The following is a 26,165-nucleotide window of genomic DNA, read 5'->3' on the forward strand; positions in this document are numbered from 1 at the left end:
TTTGTGGAATTTGGCTCTTTGGTTTCAACCAAATGTTCTGATCGAATCTTCCATTTGTCTGATTCGCTCTGATACCCTACATGGGCCTGGGCCACCATACTGACCGCCTTAACACTAGTAGCCTATGACTATGTGTGCCTGGGCTATCATGCCGTTAACGCTAGTTAGAATGTGCAACCCACCAAATTAAAGTAATTTGATAGCTGTCATTGATTTAATTATTAAACCTTTATTTGTACAGTAAAGCGATTAGGAGCAATAAATAAAGTGTTACTCAGATACTGTGTGCAGCTAAAATCAACTGCACACTTAGCACAGCTAACAAAAACATAATAAATAATAAATAAATAACCATGACATTGAGGTTACACAGCTAAATATGGCGAACTCCTTTTGAAGTGTATACAAACCTGTTCTAATATCTGTAACTTGTCTTCACAGCAGTTACATACACTAGACTCCTTGTTAGTGCAGCTATATAAACACAGATGTGTAAATGGTACTACTCATATGCTTAGTATATCACTCCTGCATATGAAAGACTGTTAAACATGACACTTTGTTTAAAACTTGTTAATGGTTGCTTATTTCGAAAATAATGGGACAGATCCTGTAATATGTTTTCAAACCCGCAGGACAGGGGTGCCTCCAGGACAGGTTTGATCTTAGAGTTCATGATAGAATTTTGGATTTACAAAAATCACACTGTTAAGATTTATTCTGTATTCAATTACTATTTCTTGTTTTCTTGTTCAGATTTTCCAAATGTAATCTCACTGCTCAGTCTTGCGAGACTTTATCATCAGTTTTACAGTCATCAAACTCCGTCCTGAGAGAGCTGGACCTGAGTAACAATGACCTGCAGGATTTAGGAGTCAGTCTGCTTTCTGATGGACTGAAGAGACCAGACTGTCAGCTGAACATACTGAGGTTTGAGTTACAAACACTTTGATTTTTTTACAAACATTGATTTTTTTTAAGATTATGTTAATTACTAAAAATCACACTGCTAAAATGTATTCTGTATGCAATTCATTTTTCTTGTACAGATTTACTAAAAATCAAACTGTAAAGATTTTTTCTGTATCCAATTACTATTTCTTGTTTTCTTGTTTAGATTTTCCAAATGTAATCTCACTGCTCAGTCTTGTGAGAGTTTGTCATCAATTTTACAGTCCTCAAACTCTGTCCTGAGAGAGCTGGACCTAAGTTACAATGACCTGCAGGATTCAGGAGTGAATCTGCTTTCTGTTGGACTGAAGAGTCCAAACTGTCAGTTGGAGATACTGAGGTATGAGTTAATCAGATACTTATAGCTAGTAATCAAGTAACACTATAACGTGAATGTAAAAATAACACACGCGTCAACCATCTGCCTCAATTTATTTGATTGATTACCACAATCATTTTGATGTTGACAAGTGTTATTAGATAGCTGAGGCAGATGACCCTAAAAAAAATAACGTTTTAAATGTTTTGTCATCTGAACAGCAAACAAAAAGGTGCATGATGAAGTGCAGCAGAGCAGCATTAAAAATGTGTTTAAAAAAGTACTAAAGTGTTGAGTTAAGCACACAAATGACATTAAATCAGTATCCTGAATTTATAAATGTGTGTATTCAAGCTGTAAACAGAAATGTCAGTAGGATGTACTGCTTTTGGAGCACTTTTCCCATGATATGCTACATTTTGATGTTTTTGACAGAGAGGATTGCTTACAGTACAATAAATACACTGCTAGTGTTAACACAGTATATTGGCCAGTTTAAACAAAGCCGGTAATAGTAACAACTGTGTCTGTATGCAGTCATGTTGTTGGTCTCATGTGCAGTAACCTACTGTATTACGCATTCCTTCCTATTGCAATGACCGTTAAATGCAGTAGTATTCAAAGACCTTAGTGTCTCTATTTCTGCTTAACCTGCACAAAAATCATGCTTAAACCACACACACCTAAACAAGCTAATCAAGGTCTTCAGGATTACTAGGGCTACAGGCAGGTGAGGGTTTTTTTAGGGCTGGAGCCCAACTCTGCAGGAAATCGGCACTATATGATTAATGTTGCCTATCACTGCTCTAAAGTATGTATTAAATTCCATATAAAAATAGGTTATATCAGTGACCTTGACAGAAGCCTTATATGAAATTATGAGACAAATAGGAATACTTTTGATAACTGAAAAGAGACAGGCGTAAAATAGGTATAAAAGTGTGAAAGCGCCATGTCTGATTGTCATACTAGTGTCATGTGGACTTTTATCTGTGTTTGAAGATTATCTGGCTGTATGGTGACAGAGGAGGGCTGCCATTATGTGTCTTCAGCTTTAAGTTCAAACCCCTCACACCTGAGAGAGCTGGATCTGAGCTACAATCACCCAAGAGATTCAGGAGAAAAGCTGCTCTCTGAAAAACTTAAGGATCCAAACTGCACACTGGACAAACTCAAGTATGTTGAATATTTCATTTAAACTCCTTAGTGTTTTACTTTTGACTGGTTGTGTGTGTGTGTGTGTGTGTGTGTGTGTGTGTAGTGCCGCTGTCAATTTAACACACTAACTTATTCATTTGTTGCGAAAATTATTACAAATTATTTTGGGCAGAAATGCCCCTGATAGAGTTTTTAACATCACATTCAATTCAATTCAATTCCATTTTATTTGTATAGTGCTTTTCACAATACATATCGTTGCAAAGCAACTATACACCAAATTAACGTTTTTACAATATATGTAGTAGTAGCTTACTAGTGTTGACTACGTCAAGTTGATGTACATACGGCAGAGATGTATGGTAAAGATCAATTAATGACATAATCAAACAGACAAATAACACCATAAATTAGTAGCAGAATTCGGTAGTGCTGTATGTTGTTTCAGGGTTGGCATCATCTTAAGTCCTCTGAGGGGTTGACATCATCTCTTCTTAAGTGTTCTGTATCCAGACTGGAGCTTGTGAATTCCTAGTTACCATGGGATGTCAATCCTATGGCAGAAACAGAGAACAAATAGGAACATAATTAGCAAAGAAAGATTTGTTCAACCAGAGCTAAAAGATTAATAATGAACATTTGTTCAGATATAACTGCAGGAAATAGTTTATGAGATGCATTATTTGAATGTCTTGCTAAAAAGATGTGTCTTTAATCTAGATTTAAACAGAAAGAGTGTGTCTGAACCCCGAACGTTATCTGGAAGGCTGTTCCAGAGTTTGGGAGCCAAATGCGAAAAGGCTCTACCTCCTTTAGTGGATTTTGCTATCCTAGGTACTACCAGCAGTCCAGAGTTTTGTGACCTTAGGGAGCGTGATGGATTGTAGCGTGGTAGAAGACTAGTTAGGTACACAGGAGCTAAACCATTAAGTGCCTTACAGGTAAGAGGTACTACTTTATAGCTGATGCGGAACCTAATAGGTAGCCAGTGCAAAGACTTTAAAATTGGGGTAATATGATCATATTTTTTTGACCTGTAGCTTGTTTATTGAAGATGCAGGACAACCACCTAGTACTGCATTACAATAGTCCAGTCTAGAGGTCATGAATGCGTGAACTAGCTTTTCTGCATCAGAAACAGGTAAAATGTTTCGTAGCTTGGCAATGTTTCTAAGATGAAAGAATGCTGTTTTTGTAACATGAGAAATATGATTTTCAAAAGATAAGTTGCTGTCTAATATAACACCCAGGCATTTGACTGTAGTGGAAGTAACAGTACATCTGTCTAGTTGTAGATTGTAAATAAAGAGATTCTGTGTACTGTTTTTTGGTCCAATAAGTAATATTTCTGTCTTATCTGAATTTAATGGGTCATCCAATCTTTTAGATTTTCAACACACTCTGTTAACTTTGATGGAACAATGGACAATGGAAACTATGCCTGTGTTTTCTAATAATATTACTAAGGTGTAGCATGTATATTGAAAATAGCAGAGGACCTAGGACAGATCCTTGTGGCACTCCATACTTTACTGGTGATAACTGAGATGACTCCCCATTTAAATAAACAAAGTGGTAGCGATTGGACAGGTAAGATCTAATCCATCTTAAAGCCTGCCCTTGGATACCTGCATACTTTTGTCGATCTATTAGTATGTCATGATCTATAGTGTCAAACGCAGCACTAAGATCAAGTAAAACTAGCAATGAGATGCAGCCTTGGTCTGACACAAAAAGCAAGTTATTAGTGATTTTAACAAGTGCGGTTTCTGTGCTATGATGGGGCCTGAAACCTGACTGAAATTCTTCATAGATATCATTTTTTTTGCAAGAATGAGCACAATTAAGCAGATACAACTTTCTCTAAAATTTTAGACATAAACGGAAGATTAGACATGTCTATAATTTGCCAGTTCACTAGGGTCTAGTTGTGGTTTCTAAATAAAAGGCTTAATAGCCACCAGCTTGAATGGTTTAGGGACGTGACCTAAAGATAATGATGAGTTAGTAATATTGAGAAGCGGTTCTTCTGTTACAGGTAACAATTCCTTTAAGTAATTTAGTGGGTACGGGATCTAATAGGCATGTTGTTGGTTTAAACACAGTGATGAGTTTATTTAGCACTTCCTGTCCAAAAGCGGTAAAGTACTGTAGTTTTTCTTTGGGTGTGATGAAAGAAGTTGACACATTAGACGCAGTAGAATCTACATTGGTTATTGTATTTCTGATGTTATCTATTTTATCAGTGAAGAAATTCAGTCATTACTATTAAACTGTAAAGGAATATTTAGATCAGGTGGCGTCTGGTTATTTGTTAATCTAGCCACTGTGCTAAATAAAAATTGGATTGTTTTGCTTATTTTCTATGAGTTTGTGGCTATGTTCGGCCCTAGCAGCTTATAAAGCCTATCTGGACATACTGTTTTTCCATGCAATTCTAAAAACTTCCAAGTTAGCCTCAGTTCCCTTTAAATTTCATTTGAAAATTGACTTTGCACGGCTCCTCCCTGTCTTTCAGCACATTCTTCGATCTGAGGTGTGTTTATCAATAGATTGTATTTAAACTGCACAGATGCAGATATTAAAACAGTGTACAAAATATCATGGGAGAGCAATCGATTCCCCCATCTACTGTAGCTTTCATTGAAAATGCAGACAGAAAAATATAGCAAAACAGGTGTCTGTGTGAGATCACGAAGATCTGTAGGCTTATTCAGTACTCAAATGTCACACCTATCTATACAGTACAGTGGAATACTGCAATGCATGTAGTATACCACCCCTATTAGTCAAACATTTTTTATTTTATCTATATATTTATTATTATTGTTTTATAATTATATCCTCATTTTGGGCTGAGCCCCCCTAAAATGAAAATCCTAGAATTGCTCCTGGGTGTGGTCACTTGCTCTCCAAATACTCTGTCATTTTTGGTAATACAGATAAAAGTAATACATCTTTTGAATCTGTAAAGACTGGTGATATGTATTCTGTAGTGTTGCCCAAATGGCAACAGTTCAAAGAGGGAGTGTGCTGGCTGTGAGTGGTCTAGAGTGATTTTGCTAGCCTTTTGCTAGCTGGTTCGATTCCTACATCAGCAGGTATTGAAGGTGGGGATTGTGAATAAACAGTGCTCTTGACTGAAGTACCCTTGAGCAAGGCACTGAACCCCCAATTGCTCCCCGGGTGCTGGATCAATTGCTGCCCACTGCTCCGGGTGTGTGTTCACAGTGTGTGTCCATGTGTGTTCACTTCTCACTGCTGTGTGTGTGTATGCACTTAAATGGGTTAAATGCAGAGGACCAATTTCGACTATGGGTCACCATAGTTGACAATACGTTGTCACTTTCACTTGAAGGCAGCCATCAGCGGTGCCTTCCTGGTAAATCCTAGAAAAATCATTTAGTAATAGAAAAATCTTTAGTAGAGGGCAGTCCTGATTATTAATCATTATTAATAATAATAGTTCATTAATACTATTAATAAAATGTATAGTTATTTTATGAATTTTATTTTTTTTATTAATTCCTTTATTTTAGTTGTATTAAAGATAATTACTTTAGTTTAGTTTAGTTTGGATGTGAACACATTGTATTATTTCATTCCCGTTATCTAACAAAAAAGAATAAATAAAACATAATATTTTACCTAAAACAATGGAACTAAAAATGGGAGGAATTAAAAAAAGTTTAAACTTGTAATCAACAAAGTGCACACATGACATAAATCAGAGACAAATTAATGCAGTCAGCATCATTAATTATAAATAGTTACTGCAAGAGAGCAGAATGTTGAAAATATCTGTGATTTTAAAAGGATTACTTGCTTTCTCTCTGTCATGAATCTGGCCGGTGACCTTCGCTCTGCTCACCACCAGATCTCACTCTTGCACTTTCATTCACGTTCCCTTAGTAGGGATGGGCGATACCTCATATTTTATTTTCGATCCGATACCGATATTTTCAAGCCAAGTATCATCGATACCTCTAAACTAAACTGATCTTTTAAATTATCAAAAGAATAAAATCAGTAATTATACTTATTTAACATTATATTTGAAAGTCATGTGTTTTAAACATTTATAAGCTTTTTTTTTTTTTTTTTTTTTGATAACACTGTCAGAAATAAAATGTACTAAAATTTTGTATTTTAGCTCTTTACTGGGCAGTAACCTCACAGGTGCACCTTTTTTACCCCTAAAAGCCAGGGAGCATACTAGTACCATACAAGTACACATGCATTAAGGGTAGATAAGGTACAAAGGTGTACCTAATGAAAAACAACCATGGTGTTACATAAGTACTAAAATGTATAATAATAATTAGTCATATTAGTATTAGTATTATTAATTTTGAAATTAAATTACATATTTCATATTTCATGTACACTATACTGTTCAAAAGTCTGAGGTCAGTACGATTTTGTAATGTGTCTTTAACCATGCTAACCGTATTTGGAAAAAACAAAAAAAACAAAAAACAAGATTGGGAAAATGAATAATTAAAATAACTATTTTCTATTTTAATATATTTAAAAAAATGTAATTTTTAAAAAGCATCTGTGATCAAAGCTGAATTTTCAACATCATTACTCCAGTCTTCAGTGTCACATGATCCTTCAGAAATCATTCTACTATACCTTGCTACTCAAGAAAATTTGTTTTTAAATAATGCCTTATTATTTCAATGCCATGAGAACAAGAGGAAGAAACATAATTTCTGATTATTTTCAATGATGATTGAAGCGTCAGCAGCGAACGCTATCTGTAATTGATTGGTTCTGTCTTTCAGCATTTGCGTATGTTCCAACGAGCAGGAGAAATAGTTCTATCCTACTTAACAATTCACTAATAGTCTATTGTTCCTCTTAGATGCTTATTTTAAGCACCAAATGTCTTGTTAAATAAATGAAATTAATGGTTAAAAATGCACTTTAGAATTGATATTTTTATGTGAGGATTGATCCTTTCGATACAACGTCAGAATCGAAAGTATCGATATTTCAGGATCGATCCGCCCATCCCTATCTCTTACTTTAGCTTTCTCGTCTGGCCATCTCACTTTGTCTGCCTCGCCGCCTGCCTCTTGGACTTCTCGCTCGTTGTATGGATCATCCCTCTGCTTCGCTTTGTGGAGTAGGTTCACCGCTGATCTACCCTCGCCTGCTTCACAGACTATTCTTGTGTCTCGCCCCTACATACCTGTTTGCTATTGTCTTATTGTGTTATTTTAATGACAAATGTCGAGAGGGCATTATTGTAGCGCGAAAGTAGATTAATACAATGTGCGAGCGTGAATCTCTCTGCTCGCACATGGATTTCCTTTGCTCTCGCACAAAACCGGACGCACGCTCTCAGATTCACGCTGCTCTCGCCCAGAGAGATTGCGCACACTTAAAACGTGTCTCTCCTCTCTCTCAGAGTGTGCGTGTGCACGCTCAAACTGTGTCCTATGTTTGAGCGTGCACACACACGCTCAAAATGCTCATTTGCTAAAATTTTTTTTTTTAAACGTTGTCAAAAGTTATCAACCAATCAGATTTTTCTACAACTGAGAGATACAAATTCTATATGAAATCTTATTGGCTATAGGGAAATGAACCTGGAATTCCAAAAATGGATCTGTAATTTCTTTACAATTTAATAATATGTAGTGATATTAATAAAATCTATATAAGAAATAGCTAGGAATCAGTGCTTCCATGATTTGTAAATAACTTCATTTGTTTGGTCAAATCCCTCTGAGCGATTTATTGAAACAAACAAACAAGAAAGTATAATTCTTAAAGTTCATGCGGGCATATGTACTTGAGTTTATATATAACATCACTACATTATATTCTATAGGTTTGATGCATTTGCAGACAATGCAATTACCTTTAACTGTCATATAACTGTATATTCACTGTTTTAGAGAAGAGTTTAGTGGGTTGTCATGAAACAAATAACTAAAATCAGAACACTGAATAAAAAAAAAAAAATCCAATAAATGTCCAAAGAGTGATTCTATCAGAGAATTTATTGTGCTATGATGATATCTTTTATCATTTACATCTATTTTTGCATTTGATGTTGATTTGATAGGAATTGTTACTTATTATTGCCAACATACCAACTGAGAATTTATTGCAATTATTTTCATAAATCTGACATATGACATAACAGTGATCTTTTATATGAAGTCTTTAGAGCCACAGGATATGATATGTTGCTTTTAGATAAATTGCTCTGAGGGTTTTGACCAACCAGTTGGACAGAGGTTATTTATATATAAACAAATCACCCAATTTCTAATGGTCATTCGATTAACATTTCTAAATATTATTAAACTGGAAATGAATTAAAGATCCATCTTTGTACATATATAAAAGAGATAGTAAAACGAAGTACAATAATCAGTGTATGTTAAAACAAAAATACAATAATAAAAGAATAATAAAAGATAAAAGACACATTTTAAGTGTGCGCAATCTCTCTGGGCGAGAGCAGCGTGAATATGAGAGAGCAAAGGAAATCTGCGTACAAACTGCACAAAAAAAAAACTAAGAAATTATTGAGCTTTTGTTTTGTAACTGAATGACTTGAGTTCACTTTACAAACACACTGATAAAAGATCAGCCAGCTAATACAAAACGTTTCTACATTTCATTCTATTTTGATTGCAATTAGGGAATGTTGCAGTGCATTGTTTTCAAAAACATGTAAGGAACAACATCTAAAATTGAAATGTTTTAGAAATATAATGTTTTAGAAATATTGTTAAAATACCAACCTAGAATATTTTCTTTTGGTCAGGGGTGTCAAACTTCTTTTCACTGAGGGCCACTTCAGCATTACAGCTGCCCTCAAAGGGCCAGTTGTAACTGCAAGACTGTATGAATGTTACTACTCCTTAACATATATAGTTAAATAACTGTATCTTTAATTTATTATTAATTATTTAAGTTACAAATATTATATGGGCTATGCATTTGCATAGATGTAAAAATAAATGTTAGTTCTCTGTGTTATCTTAACATAAATCTTTTTAATTTTCAGGTTAAGAAATCCACAATACTCCATCAAAGTAAATAACAGAAAAAAAATCTTAAAACACAATTCATTACATTAATATTGTTAGAGGGCAGGACTATGGTTCAACAAATAATTGTGAGTTGCTAAAATCATGTGGAGCAGTAGTGGCATTTACAAAAACAAATGCTGCACACAGTCCTGCAAAGGGCATACATTTTAAAAATAGTTTGATTACAACAGGGCTTTTTAATTAGCTTCATTTGAGGGTCCGCATTATTGTATTGAAAATTCAAAGAGGGCCAAGGGGTGGGGGCTGTCCTAATCTCTTTCTGGGGGCTTATAAAGTTAGAAATCAAATTTAAATGCATATTCAGTAGGGATGTGACGAGATCTCGTGGCATGAGATCTTGACACATCCCTACTGAACAGTCAGATCTCGCAAGATCTCATGATGATATCCTTGCAAAACATTTTGCAGTGTTTACATTAGAGCTGCATGATTAACCCTTAAAAAGATTGAGATCTTGATTCAGACACCCACACATTCTTATTCCTGAATGACAACGATTTAGCTGTTTTTTATGACTGTTTCACATTGCGGGTTTCAGCATGTTTTGTCGCTGCCCATGTTAATGAATCAGAGGATCACAGTCTTTTCAACCGCATTATAATCACAATTTCTCTGTTACAGACATTTAAATAACAGAAGTAGTGGGATAGAACTTTCTAGTTTGGGTATAAACACTTATTGTCTACAGTAGAGATCAAAACGAAAGTATCTTAACACTTGTATGTATTGTAACGCCGATCCTCTTCTTCGACAACTGCCGGCTTAAAAAAAAGTATGTCATTAAATCATTCATTCAGGTGATTCCAATAGTTAATCAAGTCTTACTGAATTGAGACACTGACTCCTTTTTTTTTTTTAATTAATATATGTTTTTAAAAGACTTAAGCAATGAACATTTTGTCAAAACCACTAGTAAAATATGTTATTATTTTTAGTTTTCTAATTTTTTTTTCTCCGGAATCGTGAGAAAATCAAGATCGCCATTTTATTAAAAACAACTGGAAATCTCAATTTATCCAGAACCATGAAGCTGTTATGTAAATGTTGTTTATTACTGCATATAATTCATTAAAAAGGAAGTTTAATTTCATAAAGTTCAAAATGCACATACATTTTTTTGCATTTTGTCTTTTTCAGTTAAATAAAAAAACATTTCCCTATATATGTCATCATTGAGGACTTCTTTAAAAAAGTTTAAAAATCTCATCGTCTCGTTCTTGTAAACCCAGTCTTGTGTCTCATCTCGTGGGATAAGTGTCTTGTCACACCCCTAATATCAGCAGTAAAATTAACTAATATTACCTACAGTTACATCTATAACATCTGTGTCTGCGTGATGACTGTCTGCAGTGTCTCTGCAGCCTCTGATTCAGTTGGGCGAGATGCTCAGTTATGTCACACAACATAGCAAAATCGCACAGCTACTTTAAATGTGACAGTTCTGGCAAAGATTTTCCTTTACTTTTTCCTTTCCTTTACTTTGCAACTTCTTTCCTAAGCTTAAAAAAATGAGGACTGTACTTCTGCTCAGCCACCTTTGAGCTCACCTCCTGCAAAAACACCTGAAAAACACCTTTTCTAGGTGAAAAGGTCTCTGTGTGCTGAAAATTAACTTATTTATGTGACGTGAGATGGCTAGCAGACGGTCGGTTTAGCCAGTCTGTCTGTTTCCTGAACTGGGCCCCAGTTAGTCAAGTTCAAACTCTAAGACTATGTGCCATATTTCTAGAAAGAAGAGCGGCACCACCCCGGAGGGTGGAGAGAAGACCATCTCTTTTCAACAGGTCAGGTCTGCCCCAAAAACTCTTCCACTTGTCTACGAAACCTATGTTATTTTGCAGGCACCACTTAGACATCCAGCCATTTAGTGACGACAGCCTGCTATGTACAGTATCTCATTACCATAGTAAGCAGAAAGGGGACCAGAGCAAATTACAGTGTCTGACATCGTACTTGCAAGTTCACACACCTCTTTAACATCATTTTTTGTGATCTCCGACTGGCGAAGTCGAACATCATTACTGTCGATGTAAATAACAATCTTACTGAATTTACGCTTAGCATTAGCCAGCACTTTTAAATATGCCAAGATGTCAGGTGTCCCTGAGCTAGTCACATCCAAAGCCAACTCACCACTGTTGTTTAAACTCATGAAGAGAAGAGCAGGGGAGAAACAACGGAGCGAGAGAATAAAAAGGAAAACGGTAGTAGATACGAGTAGAAACGTGAATGGAAACGTGAATGGCAAGCTAACTGGTTAACAGAATGCTAACACACAGCACTGCGCTGCACTCGCGGTTATAAAATAAAAGCGAACGATCAGATCAGTCAGATTGGTTTGATGGATAATATCAGAAATCTGGTGGGAATAAAGCTATTTTTTATTACGTTGAACAACAGACTAATAGTAAGTTTCCTACAAAAAAAATGAAGCTCTGGGGAGCTACAAATGCAAACCACTCTGCAGCATGGGAAACAGGAAGCCAGACTCTGGTGGCAATTAACAATTTTTTCTGATGCAATTATTTAGTCTATTAGCAAGGATCTTAGTAAAGGTTTTAAGATCGGAATTCAAATGAGATATGGGTCGATATGACGATGGATTTGTTTCTTCTTTATCTTTTTTTAAAATTAGGGAAAAATTAGCCTCATACAAGGACTGGGGAAGTTGATGTTTACCAGATGAGTAATTAAACATTCTCAACAGCAAAGGAGAAAGTGTCTGCTCAAATTTTCTGTAGAATTCAGTTCCGAACCCATCTGGGGCCCCACTAGGGAAAGATTTAATAACAGTAGTATTTCAGTATTTCAGCTATTGTTAAGTCAGCATTCAAGGCTGTCTACTCTGCACACCCAAACTTTGAAAAGTGTAATGAGTAAAGAAAATTAGCTAATGCTGATGGGTCAGAGCAGCCCTTCTTTCTTAAAATTCTTTCAATGTATTATTGATTTCAGTAGGAATTGTTAAACATACACCCTCCTTGCTTTTTTTCATTAAATTTAAGAAACTCTGCAAGCAACTGTGTTAAATACTCACAAAACCCGGAGTCCAAGAGCAGAGTATTTTTGGTCAATGAAAACTTTGGAAATATTTTCTTTGTACTTTTGTCAATTAATTAAATAAATTTAAATAGAATGAACATATCACAGATTTTGTAATTTTACAAAATTTCCCAACGTTTCTAGAATTGGGGTTGTACTTAGTTTTTTAAAGTAAACTTTGAAATATTCTCACAAACTCTATGAAATATAGTAAAGTAGGCTTTACATTTCTTCCATTTGCATGTGTAAATGTGGGATTTACCCATCAATATAACAATGTCCACTATGTCATTTTTATTTAGTCTTTTTAAATTTGGGGCAACAAGATATATCCACATCTCAACAACACTGAAGCTATAGCAATGAAAACCACCAACATGATTAAAAACTCTGTAAATGAATGTTATTATACTTATTTTAAAAGAATTTACTGTAAAAAAAAGTACTTCACTGTCTTTTTTGATCAATTCAATGCATCCTTGAAATAAAAAAAAAAAATCCTAAAAATCATAATGACCCCATACATTTGAATTACTGTAAATACAATACCAGTCCTCATTATAAACACAAAACAATAATAATCAACTTTAATATTCAGTGAGGACAATTAGACTACGATTTATTTGATGGGGGCGGCGAGGGACCTGGATAATGGGGTAGGGGGGTGCTGGCCCAAAAAAGGTTGAGAACCACTGTTCTAGAAGAACCACTGACTGACTGAGGCGAGTCACTCATGTGAAAAAAGTGAAGAAACTAAAAAGAAAACGCACAAAACTTTGTGGCCGAGACCCACAGCTCTATATGTCGGGGCCTGCTGGGCACATCCTGTGCTGACTCAGGCTCCTCGTGAGTCCTTCCACACAGGCAGCAATCGGAAGATTTTGCAGAAGTGAGAACGAAGGATTACTCGTGTGATGCCTTTAAGGTCTCTGGAGGCTACACCTTCAGGAGGTCAAAGAGCCAATGGTGACTCACTTTTGGAGGGAAAGTTTATGGCTCTTTGTCTGTGAGCATGGTATTTTGCATATGTAATATGATATGGGTGTATATGATTGGGTGTTGATGCAAAAACTACTAAGGATTCTTAAAGCACTAATGTGTTGCATAGGTATCAACATATAATATACACCATCTTTTAGCTCATCAGAATATGAATTCAAAGAGACCAAACATGGCATAGGTGAGTTATACTACCAGTTATCTATCACAACAAATGTATACAACAGCATACAATGAAAAACACAAAATACAAGGCAGTAATACTATAAACAATGACCTGGGGCTTTGTGTGATAGGAAGGTCAAAGGTAGGTTTGTCTGTAAATGAATAAAAGTAGTCAATTCCTATAGCTGTATTGTCACGGAGCTAACCCGTGACTATGCATGAACTACGGGCACGTACCCTCATAACATACACATATACACACTCACACTTCACGCAGCATACACAGTCTGGTTGCCAGCATTGACATCTGTATACACAGGCTGTTGTAATGTTTGAATTATATAATCTTGTGTGTTATGTGTTTAATGTTTGTAGAACTAACGTGTGTTTCATGTTCATGGTTATTATACATGTTTACGTGTTTACGTGTACATATTGTCACGGGGGGCGGAGCAAAGCGACAGACACAGTGGGCGTGACGTCAGGCCTCGGAGAGGCTTTTATTAAACAATAACAGAAAGTGTCCAAAAAGGGGGAAAAAGTGTCCAAAATAAAAGGGGGATCTGGTGTCCTCGACGTGACGGGGTTCCGTGAAGGAGGGGTAGTGTTCCGAAGGGAAGGGTCCAGGTAAGGGGCGGAGTCCGGCGGCCGCACGCGCTCCCCGCTCAGGTCCGGGGTGCGAGGAGCGGCGGCTTCTCTAGCGGCATCGTCCTCCTCCACCTAGAGGCGCGCTCGGCATTTTAACAGCGGCGGTGATGAGGCTTCATTCACATCAGGTGTGCCCCATCACACGCCGCCAGACCTGGATGTTTCAGCGCCCCTCCTCCTCCCACACGCCCACTCCCATCAGGAGCCTGGTGAAGGGTGGCGATTACCGACGGGGTGCAGCTGACAATTAGGGGGGGAGGCAGTCGACTCGTCACAATATCAACATTTGTGGTTGATATGTATTGTATGGTTGTAAGTGGGGCTGAGTCTACCCATAGAGTGGTACATTCCAGTAGGAGGGATTTATGACGTAAAAGGGCCACGGGAAACTTGTTTGCTAGCCTCCGTAGTGTGTGTAGTGAACAGGCTTTTAACTTTTGTACAGTTCACCTCTCAAATGGATTCTTTGTAGCACATTTTTTCTTCTTGCTGGGGATTTTTATCCCGGCTCGTACAATAAATGCACCTGCAACTGGACTTCGGTCTTTGGTTATTTTTACTCCAGCCACGGAGGCTGTTCCGTACATACTGTATGGTGTCAGAAGTAGCGACGTGAAATGCCACCAAAGACAAGGGCACAGCAGTCGTCAACCATGGAAACCGATGGCGGGCAGAAAACAGCGGATGATTCTACAAAGACAAACGTGCTACAAACTACCGAAGTGTCGGCATCTGGGGGAGAGGCAGCTCTTACAGCGTTGGCGAATATGTTTCAGACCTTCCTTCAGTATCAAAAGCAAAGAGATGAAAGGCAGGAGAAGGATGTAGAGCGACGAGAGCAACAATTCAAAGTTCTCACACACCAAGTCACACAACTGCAAATGGATGTTGAACACGCCAGACATGGGTCGGCACCTACAGACCGATCAGCAACGTGGGGTCCAGCTTTTGGATTTCAGCTGCCCAAATTACAGGATGAGGACAACATTGAAAACTATTTGATCACATTTGAAAGACTGGCACAAGTTTACGGGTGGCCGAAAGACGATTGGGCTGTTCATCTTATTCGGTTGCTCAAGGGAAAATCGAGAACTGCGTTCGTCGCTATGTCACCCGCAACAATGACGGATTATGATTGTTTGAGAGAGGTGATTATTCAAAAATATGAGATTAGCACTGAAATGTATAGACTGAAATTGCGTGCTTTGGATACACCAATAGAGGAGTCACCTGTGGAGCTATATGTGCGTTTTAAAGACCTGTTTTGTAAATGGGTATGTTTTGATTCCACCACTAAAGCTGTGGATCTAGAACAGTACATGCGAGTGCTTTATCCTGAAATCCGAACATGGGTGAAAGAAAGGAACCCTGCGACAGCGGCCGAGGCAGCAAAATTGGTCGAGGATTATATTGCAGCAAGAAAAGTGTCCTCAGGAATGTTCCGATATGTCGGCAGCCTGCAAAGCAGCAAAGGTAAGTCTGGGGGGTTGGGAGGTAGAGCGTACTTTAAGTCTCAGATATTAAAACCCAGTCATGTTGAGCCCATACCACCTGTAGTAGCATGTCAGCCAGCAGTGATGTTGTGTGTTACAACTGTGCAGAATCAGGCCACATAAATTCTCATTGTCCAATTTTAAAGCCTAAATCTGCTAGTTTGTGTTACTTACCAATTCCTTTGACATCAATGACGAGCAAAGAGCCAACTGTTTCAGTTTTATTGAATGGCAAGCCAGTAACGGCCTTACTAGATACAGGTTGTGCACAAACGCTGGTAAAAGAGCAGTATGTGCTAAGAGAGTCATGAACTGAAGGTACGGTTTCTATATGTTGTGTACATGGGGATAGGTCAGATTTCCCAACTGCTAAAGTGTACATTGAAGTTAACAAACAGCCATACCTGATGAAAGTAGGAATTGCTGCCACATTACCATTTCTAATTGTGTTGGGTACAGATAGCCAATTTTAGCAGATTTGGTGCAGGAAACCGCTTGGTGTGGTGTGCTAACAAGAGCACAAGCGCAAAAGTTAACCGATTCTTCACATCCGCAAAATTTTGCACAACAGACTCTTCATGAAATGCAATTTTTAAGTGATAATATAATAGCTGACACAAAACTTAGTGTTGATGATAGATTGCAAAATTGCAGAGACTGTATAGCTGACGTTTTTGCTGGAGCTGGAAGAGCTGGATGGGCTTGATTCTGTTTTTAACATACCTAATGATCTAGCATAGTTGCAGAAGCAAGATGCTTCTTTAGTAGACTGTTTTAATAGACTTGGCAAAGAAACTGATGTAGATATACTGAAGGGTGATATGTTTTTGTTGAAATAAACCCGTTTGTACAGACAGTCTAAAGAAGATGGTATGCAGCTTGTATTGCCAAAAACGGTTCGTGAACAGGTCTTAGAACTTGGTCAATCAGTGCCGTGGTCAGGACACTTAGGCTTTATAAAAACGTTAATGAGGATTGCAAAGAGATTTTATTGGCCAGGTATGTATACTGAGGTGAAGCAATACTGTAAGACTTGGCCTGAATGTCAGCTAGCAGTTGGCAGAGCACCTGCTATAGCACCTTGGGTATCAGTTTCCGCAGTTGACACAGCTTTTGAGAAAATAGCAGTAGATGTCATTGGCCCTCTACAAAAAATCCCAAAAGGTAATAGATTCATCCTTGTAGTTTGTGATTATGCTACCAGATACCCGGAAGCATATCCATTAAGGGAGGTCACTGCAAAACAAGTGTCAAATGCTTTGCTTCATTTTTTTCTCACATGTAGGCATTCCAAAATAAGTATTAACTGATCAGGGAACAAATTTTATGAGTCGTACGCTGAACCAGGTCTATCAGTTGCTGGGTATTAAAAGAGTACGCACGACTTCCTATCACCCCCAGACTGATGGGCTGGTGAAACGCTTTAATCAGACCATTAAAAACATGTTAAGTTTTAACAGTGGTAGCTAAAAGTAACTTAAGAACCTTAATTTTAGTTTATTTTCCATTTCAAATGATTATATAAGATATGATCTGCAATTTAAGATTTTGATATAAATATATTCTCGTACCCAGCATATGCTGGTAGCTATGTTTTGATGAGCATATGCTGTTTTTTTTACCAGGTGGGACAGATGTAGTGTTTGCATGTAGTCCTGTTCCATGTTTTCTGTTCAACATTCTAACTCTGACATGAAGTACAAGTGAACGGCATGAAAAATAAACTGCACCTTTGAGAACAACTCTTTCTGTGTACGCAATCTTTCTTTTGTTATACAAGAAGAATGCCACAATTGGTAGAGACTCAAACATGCATTTTACCGTTGGAGTTTCTTCAAGCTCTGTGTTGTTTCTCAAATATTATTGCTGCAAAATCTCGGAGTTTTAGACCAGTTCGGTTCAGTCCCTGTGAACCAAACAAGACCATCTCGTTTCATCTTGATAATCTTGTTCTCATAATCATCAGAAGGCAAAATCATAATGAAGATATAATTCAATTAATTAGACTGCACTATGTGTGTGTGTGTTTACTGACCGAATGTCAGTCTGTGTGTGTTTTCTAGTGTGGATAATGGAGGAGAATCCAGGATTACAGAAGGACTACACAAATGTATGTCTACAAACACTCTCACACACGTACACACCTGTAGTGGTTATTATGCTCTAAATGTCTCTTTTCTTGTGTTCAGATGCCTGTTTTCTCTCACTGGATCCAAACACAGCAAACACTGAACTCGTTCTGTCTGAGGAGAACAGACAGGTGACACGTGTGAGAGAGAAACAGTCATATCATGATCATCCAGACAGATTTGATTGTGTGTATCAGGTGTTGTGTAGAGAGAGTGTGTGTGGACGCTGTTACTGGGAGATTGAGTGGAGTGGACATGTTGATATATCAGTGTCATATAAGAGCATCAGCAGGAAGGGACAGGATTATGAGTGTTTGTTTGGATATAATAATCAGTCCTGGAGTTTGATCTGCTCTCATTCCAGTTACTTCATACACAATGAAATACAGACTGATCTCCCTGTAAAGTTTAGTAGAATCAGCAGTAAAATAGGAGTGTTTGTGGATCACAGTGCAGGAACTCTGTCCTTCTACAGCATCTCTGACACAATGAGCCTCATCCACACAGTCCAGACCACATTCACTCAGCCGCTCTATCCTGGGTTTTATGTTTATAAAGGATCAGTGAAACTGTGTTGATGAATCAGGAAAGATTAATACAGTGGTGGCTCGTCAGGGGAGGCACAGCGTCCCCAAAATTTAGATAAAAAAAATGAGAGGAGGACGATTTAATGGTAATAAAATTCACAATTCAATTCACAGATTGTCTCATAATGTGTATTTTTTGTTAGCTGTAATACCGTAACATGTTACTGAATTTGGACAGCACCGCTTTTCTATTGCGAATGTTCCAAATCTGCTGATTTACTGTGTTTTTGTGTTACATGAAATTAAGTGTGTTCTTTAAGATGCCTGTAGGTAGTGCACTATGCTAAAGTGATGAGGAATTTATGTTCTGGCCAAAGGGCAAAACCATTAGAGAAAGCGCCAGAATGCTACAGATTGTAATCTGTGCTTGTTTCATCAATTCTTACATGTGCTATATTGAGCTAACCCACTCCATTTTGTTTATGTGGAAGAGTTGAAACATAAAATGGGGACTTTCTGTAAAATGTATGCTTGTAAAGGTTGAATGTTATTAATTGTGTATTCCAAATTGAGTGTGTTGTTGCATTGTAGTGTTTCTGTATTGTTTTTGTATAGAATTTTACTAGATCTAAAACAGACAGAGTAAAGCATTAAAGACATATTGAAGTGTGAGTGGACACATATAGTGACAGTAAGACACAAGAGTTGTATCCAGAAGTTTATTTTTTGTTTAAAAATGTACAACCAGAGAGAAATGTTTAAATGTATCACATTTGCAGACTAAAGGGACATCAATTTAAATGCTGTGAATTGAATTGTCCAGGAAGCCTGACCTGTGAAAGAATATTGTTAATAGTGTAGGGGATCTACAGAATCAATTTAGCTCAAAGGGAATCATTTAAGATTGAACAGAATCTCCGTTTTACAGCGGATCAATGAATCGGCAAGTGATACATTGAGCGAGCCGTATAACATCAATTCTGTACTGGATACTAATATCCAAAATATAGTGAAAACACTGTTTATTAGCACGGTAACAAGGTCGGCATTTTAAGACATTAATTTATAAGCACAAAACACAAGATACTTCTCTTTTCAATATAAATAGGAATTTATTGGAAAAGACATATAAACTAATCTAACACATAGATGCGCATTCACACATTCATACAAGTTGCAGAAAGAGAGAGATGAGGAAAGAATGAGTTTAGAAGAGTGAAAATATGAAATCCCAAGTTCATAGCATAAGTATATGCAATTGCTTAGACCTGAACAACCATCAATCATTTAATTAACCCTCGCGTTGAGTTCCTCAATGAGGTTATTAAAACGTTACATTAAATGCACCAGTTCAGCTAGAATCTGGAGGTTGTACTTGCGTTGCCTTTGTGTTAAGGGGTTTCCTTTGATGACGTCGTTGCAGAAAGGGGTTCCCCAAGGTTGCTGATTGGTTGGAAGTCCGTGGTCGTTGGAACTGATGTCTTGGGCGTTGGCTGGAGGATGGAGTTGTGTACGCTGGTTGAAGTTTTGAGGCGGGCACGAAGTCTGAGACACGGCTTAGCAGCAAAACTTAACTTAGAACACAAAACTCTCAACGGAAAGAAAAGATTAAAGTGAAAGAAATGTGACGATCTCCTCATGTTTTCGTTTAGAGGAGTGGCTGGCGTGCAAGCCAGGAAGCGTTCAAAGAACGCAAAAAGCAGCGGCAAAAATGATGGCTAAGAGCATGGCTAGGAGCAATGGAAATATCTAAAAGCCTGACTAAAAGCAATGGTTAAACCAATAGCTAAAAGCAAAATTTGATGGTGTCCTGTGGTTTTAAACTCAGCTTTGGACACATCCCAAAATGGTGTCTTGACCAATTAGATGTTGTCTTAACTCGGGATATTGCTATGTTTCTCCTCCCAAAACATAAATCAGCATGTTATCTTATCAGTCACATGGTCAGAATTTTCCTGCTCTTGCAGAGTATAATTTGGCCATGATTCCTACAACATGAATACAACGCATTTGACAATGAATTGATTGGTGGAAACATTCAAAGCATGAATTTTCAAACTCATACATACCAAACATGAATATAAACCTTTAAGCTATTCAATAGTTATTAAAAGGACATACACAACGAGTGATTAGAACATAATAGACAAATGTGTGGGTAACATACATAGTAGGGAGTTATGCAATGGTCGGATGTTCATTCATAAGTCCTTTTAAGCATCATTTTGGTGCATATTTAGGTAAAAGGGACAGTCTCTCTGTCATTTGGTGAACTAAGGGCATGTTCTGAGGAACAATGGAATGGTTTGGTTCTTGTCTTGGGTGGGGGAGCACCACCCAACAAAGTTTCCTCATGTGGTGGTCCTGATGCTGCATCTTTGACCATTAATCTTGGGTTTCTCGCCCCAATATTGACAATCTCCTTCCTGAATTGGGATTATCAATAATTGTGTTCTTTTGTTTTAATGTTGCAAGTTGTTCAAAGCTGTGAAAGTTGGTTGGTTAGGCTTACTTCAGGCTGGCTGGCGCCAGGCTTTCCTGGACAGATTTATGATGTGGTCCTGGCCCCTTTGTGGAATTTGGCTCTTTGGTTTCAACCAAATGTTCTGATCGAATCTTCCATTTGTCTGATTCGCTCTGATACCCTACAATAGTTATGAATTCAAAAGTGTTATACTTGCCTGTTATCTGCAAGAAGAGAAAATAAGAAAAGAAAAAAAATAGCAAAGCCATTAAAGAAAGCGCTACAGATTGTAATCTGTGTTTGTTTCATCATTTCTTACAGTTACTATGTCTCATCCTTCCCTGTTTGAGACCGGTAACATAACTGCTAAGTGATAGAGAAGGGGAGGAGGAGGCCGGGGGAGAGCTGAGCTCTCGTGCCTCCGTTGATTAAAAAAAAAAAATTAAAAAAAAAATAGCCAATCACCATCAAGTGTTCACTTTCAGTGCTGAGAAGTTTAGAGAAAAGAAACCTGGTAAGGGAGGCTAGCCTTCCTTCTGGTATTTCAACCAATCATCATAGAGACATAAATTACATGATAAGAAGCTGTGTTCACGCCATATTGTAATTACCATAATTTCGAGATGACAACATGTGACATTCTACTCGGAGCTGTTCACGTACTCAAACTCAGAATTATGCTTTTCTATGGCAACACTATCAATGCCTAAACAGAAGGTGTGTTCGACTTCATCCACGGCTACAGACGGCGATCAACGAGAGTAGCCGAGAGCAGTTGTGGGTGGAGTTGAAAACGGAGGCGTCAAGTCGGACACTTTCTGCTCTTGTTAGTGATGCTTTCACGGTGTTTGCATGCTCTATCACAGATGAAGTGAATTAAATGCAATATTTATCAAATACACAGACTTTTCAAAAGCATTTTCATGAGCAACAGAAACATGTTTCATATACTGCTTAATACAGCACAATCTGAACAAGAATAAAGTGGGGTTATATATGCTTTTATCAGTATTTTATGATAGATCTGACTCAATATAACATTGCGACTACAGTAAAAACACTTTTAATGTTCTAAAAACACAGATTTGTCAGCATTATCGGACTTAAGGATGCTAGAATAAACCCAAAACACATGTGATCGTTGTCATGCGGTGAATCTGGCCAATCGTGAAACAGCCATGTGATCATCAGAGCTCCTGCAGCCGCTCTGAAGAAACTGTGCCGGCAGAGTCAGCCCGATCAGGTGGTACAGGGGTCATGTGGTATAAGTCGTAGCTCTCAGAAGACTCCCAGTTCACAAGTTGTAATTACGAGTTCTATGAGGACGTGAACACTTTTTACAACTTGGAATCTCATAATTCCAAATATTTGATTGATGGATTTACCAAGCTGTCATTCTAACAGTATACAGGTGCTGGTCATATAATTGGAGAGGCTGGTGTTCACAGAGCTCTGCGTCCAAGCACATTAATAGAGAGGTGAAGCGTAGGAAAAGATGTGGTAGAAAAAAAGTGTACAAGCAATAGGGATAACCGCACCCTGGAGAGAATTGTGAAACAAAACCCATTCAAAAATGTGGGGGAGATTCACAAAGAGTGGACTGCAGCTGGAGTCGGTGCTTTAAGAACCACTACGCACAGACGTCTGCAAGACATGGGTTTCAGCTGTCGCATTCCTTGTGTCAAGCCACTGAACAACAGACAGCGTCAGAAGCGTCTCGCCTGGGCTAAAGACAAAAAGGACTGGACTGCTGCTGAGTGGTTCAAAGTTCTCTGATGAAAGCAAATTTTGCATTTCCTTTGGAAATCAGGGTCCCAGAGTCTGGAGGAAGAGAGGAGAGGCACAAAATCCACGTTGCTTGAGGTCCAGTGTAAAGTTTCCACAGTCTGTGATGGTTTGTGGAGACATGTCATCTGCTGGTGTTGGTCCACTGTGTTTTCTGAGGTCCAAGGTCAACGCAGCTGTATACCAGCACGTTTTAGAGCACTTTATGCTTCCTGCTGATGACCAACTATGGAGATGCAGATTTCATTTTCCAATAGGACTTGGCACCTGCACACAGTCCCAAAGCTACCAGTACCTGGTTTAAGGACCATGGTTTCCCTGTTGTTAATTGGCCAGCAAACTCGCCTGACCTTAACACCATAGAAAATCTATGGGGTATTGTGAAGAAGAAGATGCGATTATGCCAGACCCAACAATGCAGAAGAGCTGAAGGCCACTATCAGAGCAACCTGGACTCACCTGACACCTGAGCAACACCTGAGCAGTGCCACAGACTGATTGATTCCATGCCATGCCGCATTGCTGCAGTAATTCAGGCGAAAGGAGCCCAGCTTAAACCAGCTTAAGCTGGTCAAGCTGGTGTAAGATGGTCACCCAAGCTGGTTTTAGAGGAGTTTTGACCACTTTTTTTTAGCTGGTCAAGCTGGTTTAAGCTGGTCTTAGCTGGTCAAGCTGGTTTTAGCTGGTCAGCCTGGCTGGTCTTAGCTGGTCAGCCAGGCTGGTCTTAGCTGGTTTTAGCTGGTCAAGCTGGTCTTAGCTGGTTTAAGCTGGTCAGCCAGGCTGGTCTTAGCTGGTCAAGCTGGTCTTAGCTGGTTTAAGCTGGTCAAGATGGTCTTAGCTGGTTTTAGATGGTCACCCAGGCTGGTCTTAGCTGGTCAGGCTGGTTTTAGCTGGTCTTAGCTGGTCAAGCTGGTTTAAGCTGGTCAGGCTGGTCTTAGCTGGTTTTAGATGGTCAGCCAGGCTGGTCTTAGCTGGTCACCCAGGCTGGTCTTAGCTTGTCAGGCTGGTTTTAGCTGGTCTTAGCTGGTCAAGCTGGTTTAAGCTGGTCAGACTGGTCTTAGCTGGTCAAAATGTTTGTTTAATGATTGATTGATTACATAGTGTCTGCCCCAATTTTCTGGACAAATAATGTGACAAATAAGTAATATGTTTACTTTTAATAATCTGCAGGACCTCAAGGAATCATTAAAACAATTTTATTTGATCTTACAGCCCCTTTAATAACAAATATTTACAAAATATTTACAAAATAATAATGAATCACAATTACAATTCTAAAACTATATTAACAATTAATGGTGAAGATGAACAATAACAGAATTCTTAACATATTATGCATTCTCATTTTTCTTTTTTATTATATTATATTATTGTATTATTATTATTATTTTTTTTTTTTTTTTTTTTTTTTTGGATATGTAATGCCCCACTTGTTTCTCCCTCTTCTCTCTCTCTTCTTTCAGGCTCCTTTTGTTTCTGCCAGTCACTGAAACAGACTTAAAAAAGAAGTTATTTAGATTATTAATTTTCAACAAGTAAAACTACTTAAAAAAACAAACTGTAGTGACATGTCTTTATTGCACATTTTCCTTTTTTTTTTTCAGACATAGCCTGCAATAATTTAGAAACATGCCCCTGATAGTTGTTCCTTTTATTGCTAAAATAAAGATAAAATGTATATATCCAAATGGAAGTGTATGTGTGTGTGTGTGTGTATGTGTGTATATGTATATATATATATATATATATGTATATATAATATATATATACACACACACACTTCCATTTGGATATTTCTGTAGGTGTTTAATTAATGTAGCTATTTTATTGATAAATGAGCATACATGGAGGAATATGAATATATTAGCATTAACTATTTTTAGCTAAATTGATTATGGTTACAAACCTGAGTTTTGAGCATCAATTAACCATTAGTCTATCAAAATTTCATTAGATGCTAGAAAAAAAAAAAAAAAAAAACACAGGAAGTGGTGAAGTCCATGATGTAATTCTGGCCCTAGGTCTCTGTGAACTTGAGGGTGTCAAAAAAAACAAAACAAAACAAACAAAAAAAAAAACAGAAACTCCATGCTTGCTTCACAGACATGAAAAATGTATCTATAGAAATCTCTACTTTTAAATAAACCAGTTAAAATGGAAAACAAATATTTTCAGATTGTTTAATTCATTCAATCAAACATGAAAATCCACTGTAGCGATGACAAGTGTTATCAACTTTATCACTGCAGCCGAAAATACAGAAAACATATATTAATGAATTATTATAATGTTAAGGCAGTCTTCTTTGCTGTTTTCTTTACCTGACACATTCATAATCATTACTTCTGCCAGTGTTCTGTGTGAGCTTTAGGACTATAGGAAATTAAAGGTTCATTATTATAAATTATATAGTTTATTAATAAGCAATTAGTCGACTAATCTCTTAAAAATAAATGACTACTAGTTGACCAGAAAAGTTTAGTCATGGGCAGGCCAAATGGTTACATATAGTGCATGCATGAATTAATAGAAAAATTAGATTACCTCTCAACAAATAGATAACAGAAAACAGAAATCTTATCTAACAATAGAAGTCTTTACTATCAATTTCAGTTTAACACATACTTGTTGGATAAAATAAAATAAAAAAATAATAATAACAACAACAAAAAAACGTTTTTTATCCATGAAAGTATCCTGAGAAAAGTATCACAGGTTATAAGCTTGACCATAAGGTTATATTAAATAAAATAAATATTTCTATTCTATTCTATTCTAAAATTGATAATAAATCAGCATATTACAATGATTTATAAAGGATCATGTTACACTGGAGTAATGAAAAGACTAGAGTAATGATGCTGAAAATTCAGAAATAAATTACATTTTAAAGTATATTAAAATAGACAAAAAAACTATTTTAAATTGCAATAATATTTCACAACATAACTTTTGTTTCATTTTTCAATTAATTTTCTGTATTTTTGATCAATTAAATGCAGCTTTGATTAACAGAAGACTTATTTAATAAAAACCATAAAAATTGTACTAATCCCAAACTATTGAATGGCAATGAAGATAATAAAAGAATATAATAAAAGGAAAAAGGAGAAGTTGGTATGTGTGTATGTCTTACATTTTAGAAATTCCACTGAAAATCCTTCACTTTGCAAAGAAGTGTGGCAACTTGGGTTCACTTCAACTGGTTTCTTCTGTACCATTTGCCCTGTGGTTTTAGATGGCACTTTTCCTTTCAACATCTTTGTTCCTCGTAAATACCTACAAATCAGTCAGGAAACAGACAATATGTAATTCACATTAGTTTTAGCTTTTGAGATATCTGAATCATTCTCGCTTAAAAATCATCTCTCTTCTGGAGTTGAGAAACATCTTCTAACAATCT

The 26,165-nt window shown here is 37.2% G+C and overlaps 1 protein-coding gene across 1 annotated transcript; it reads left to right on the forward strand.

Annotated features, from left to right (window-relative positions):
* Nucleotides 1-756: 756 nt before the first annotated feature.
* On the forward strand, nt 757-21,253 carry LOC127157358 (NACHT, LRR and PYD domains-containing protein 12-like; the record flags this gene model as incomplete). Its single annotated transcript, XM_051100591.1, has 5 exons — nt 757-930; nt 1,118-1,291; nt 2,273-2,446; nt 17,921-17,967; nt 18,047-21,253. Coding segments are annotated over 5 exons (1,087 nt in total), but the record flags the coding sequence as incomplete, so codon positions are not given.
* Nucleotides 21,254-26,165: the final 4,912 nt, after the last annotated feature.

Source organism: Labeo rohita, unplaced genomic scaffold, assembly GCF_022985175.1.
Source record: "Labeo rohita strain BAU-BD-2019 unplaced genomic scaffold, IGBB_LRoh.1.0 scaffold_1055, whole genome shotgun sequence".
Taxonomy (NCBI): Eukaryota; Metazoa; Chordata; class Actinopteri; order Cypriniformes; family Cyprinidae; genus Labeo; species Labeo rohita.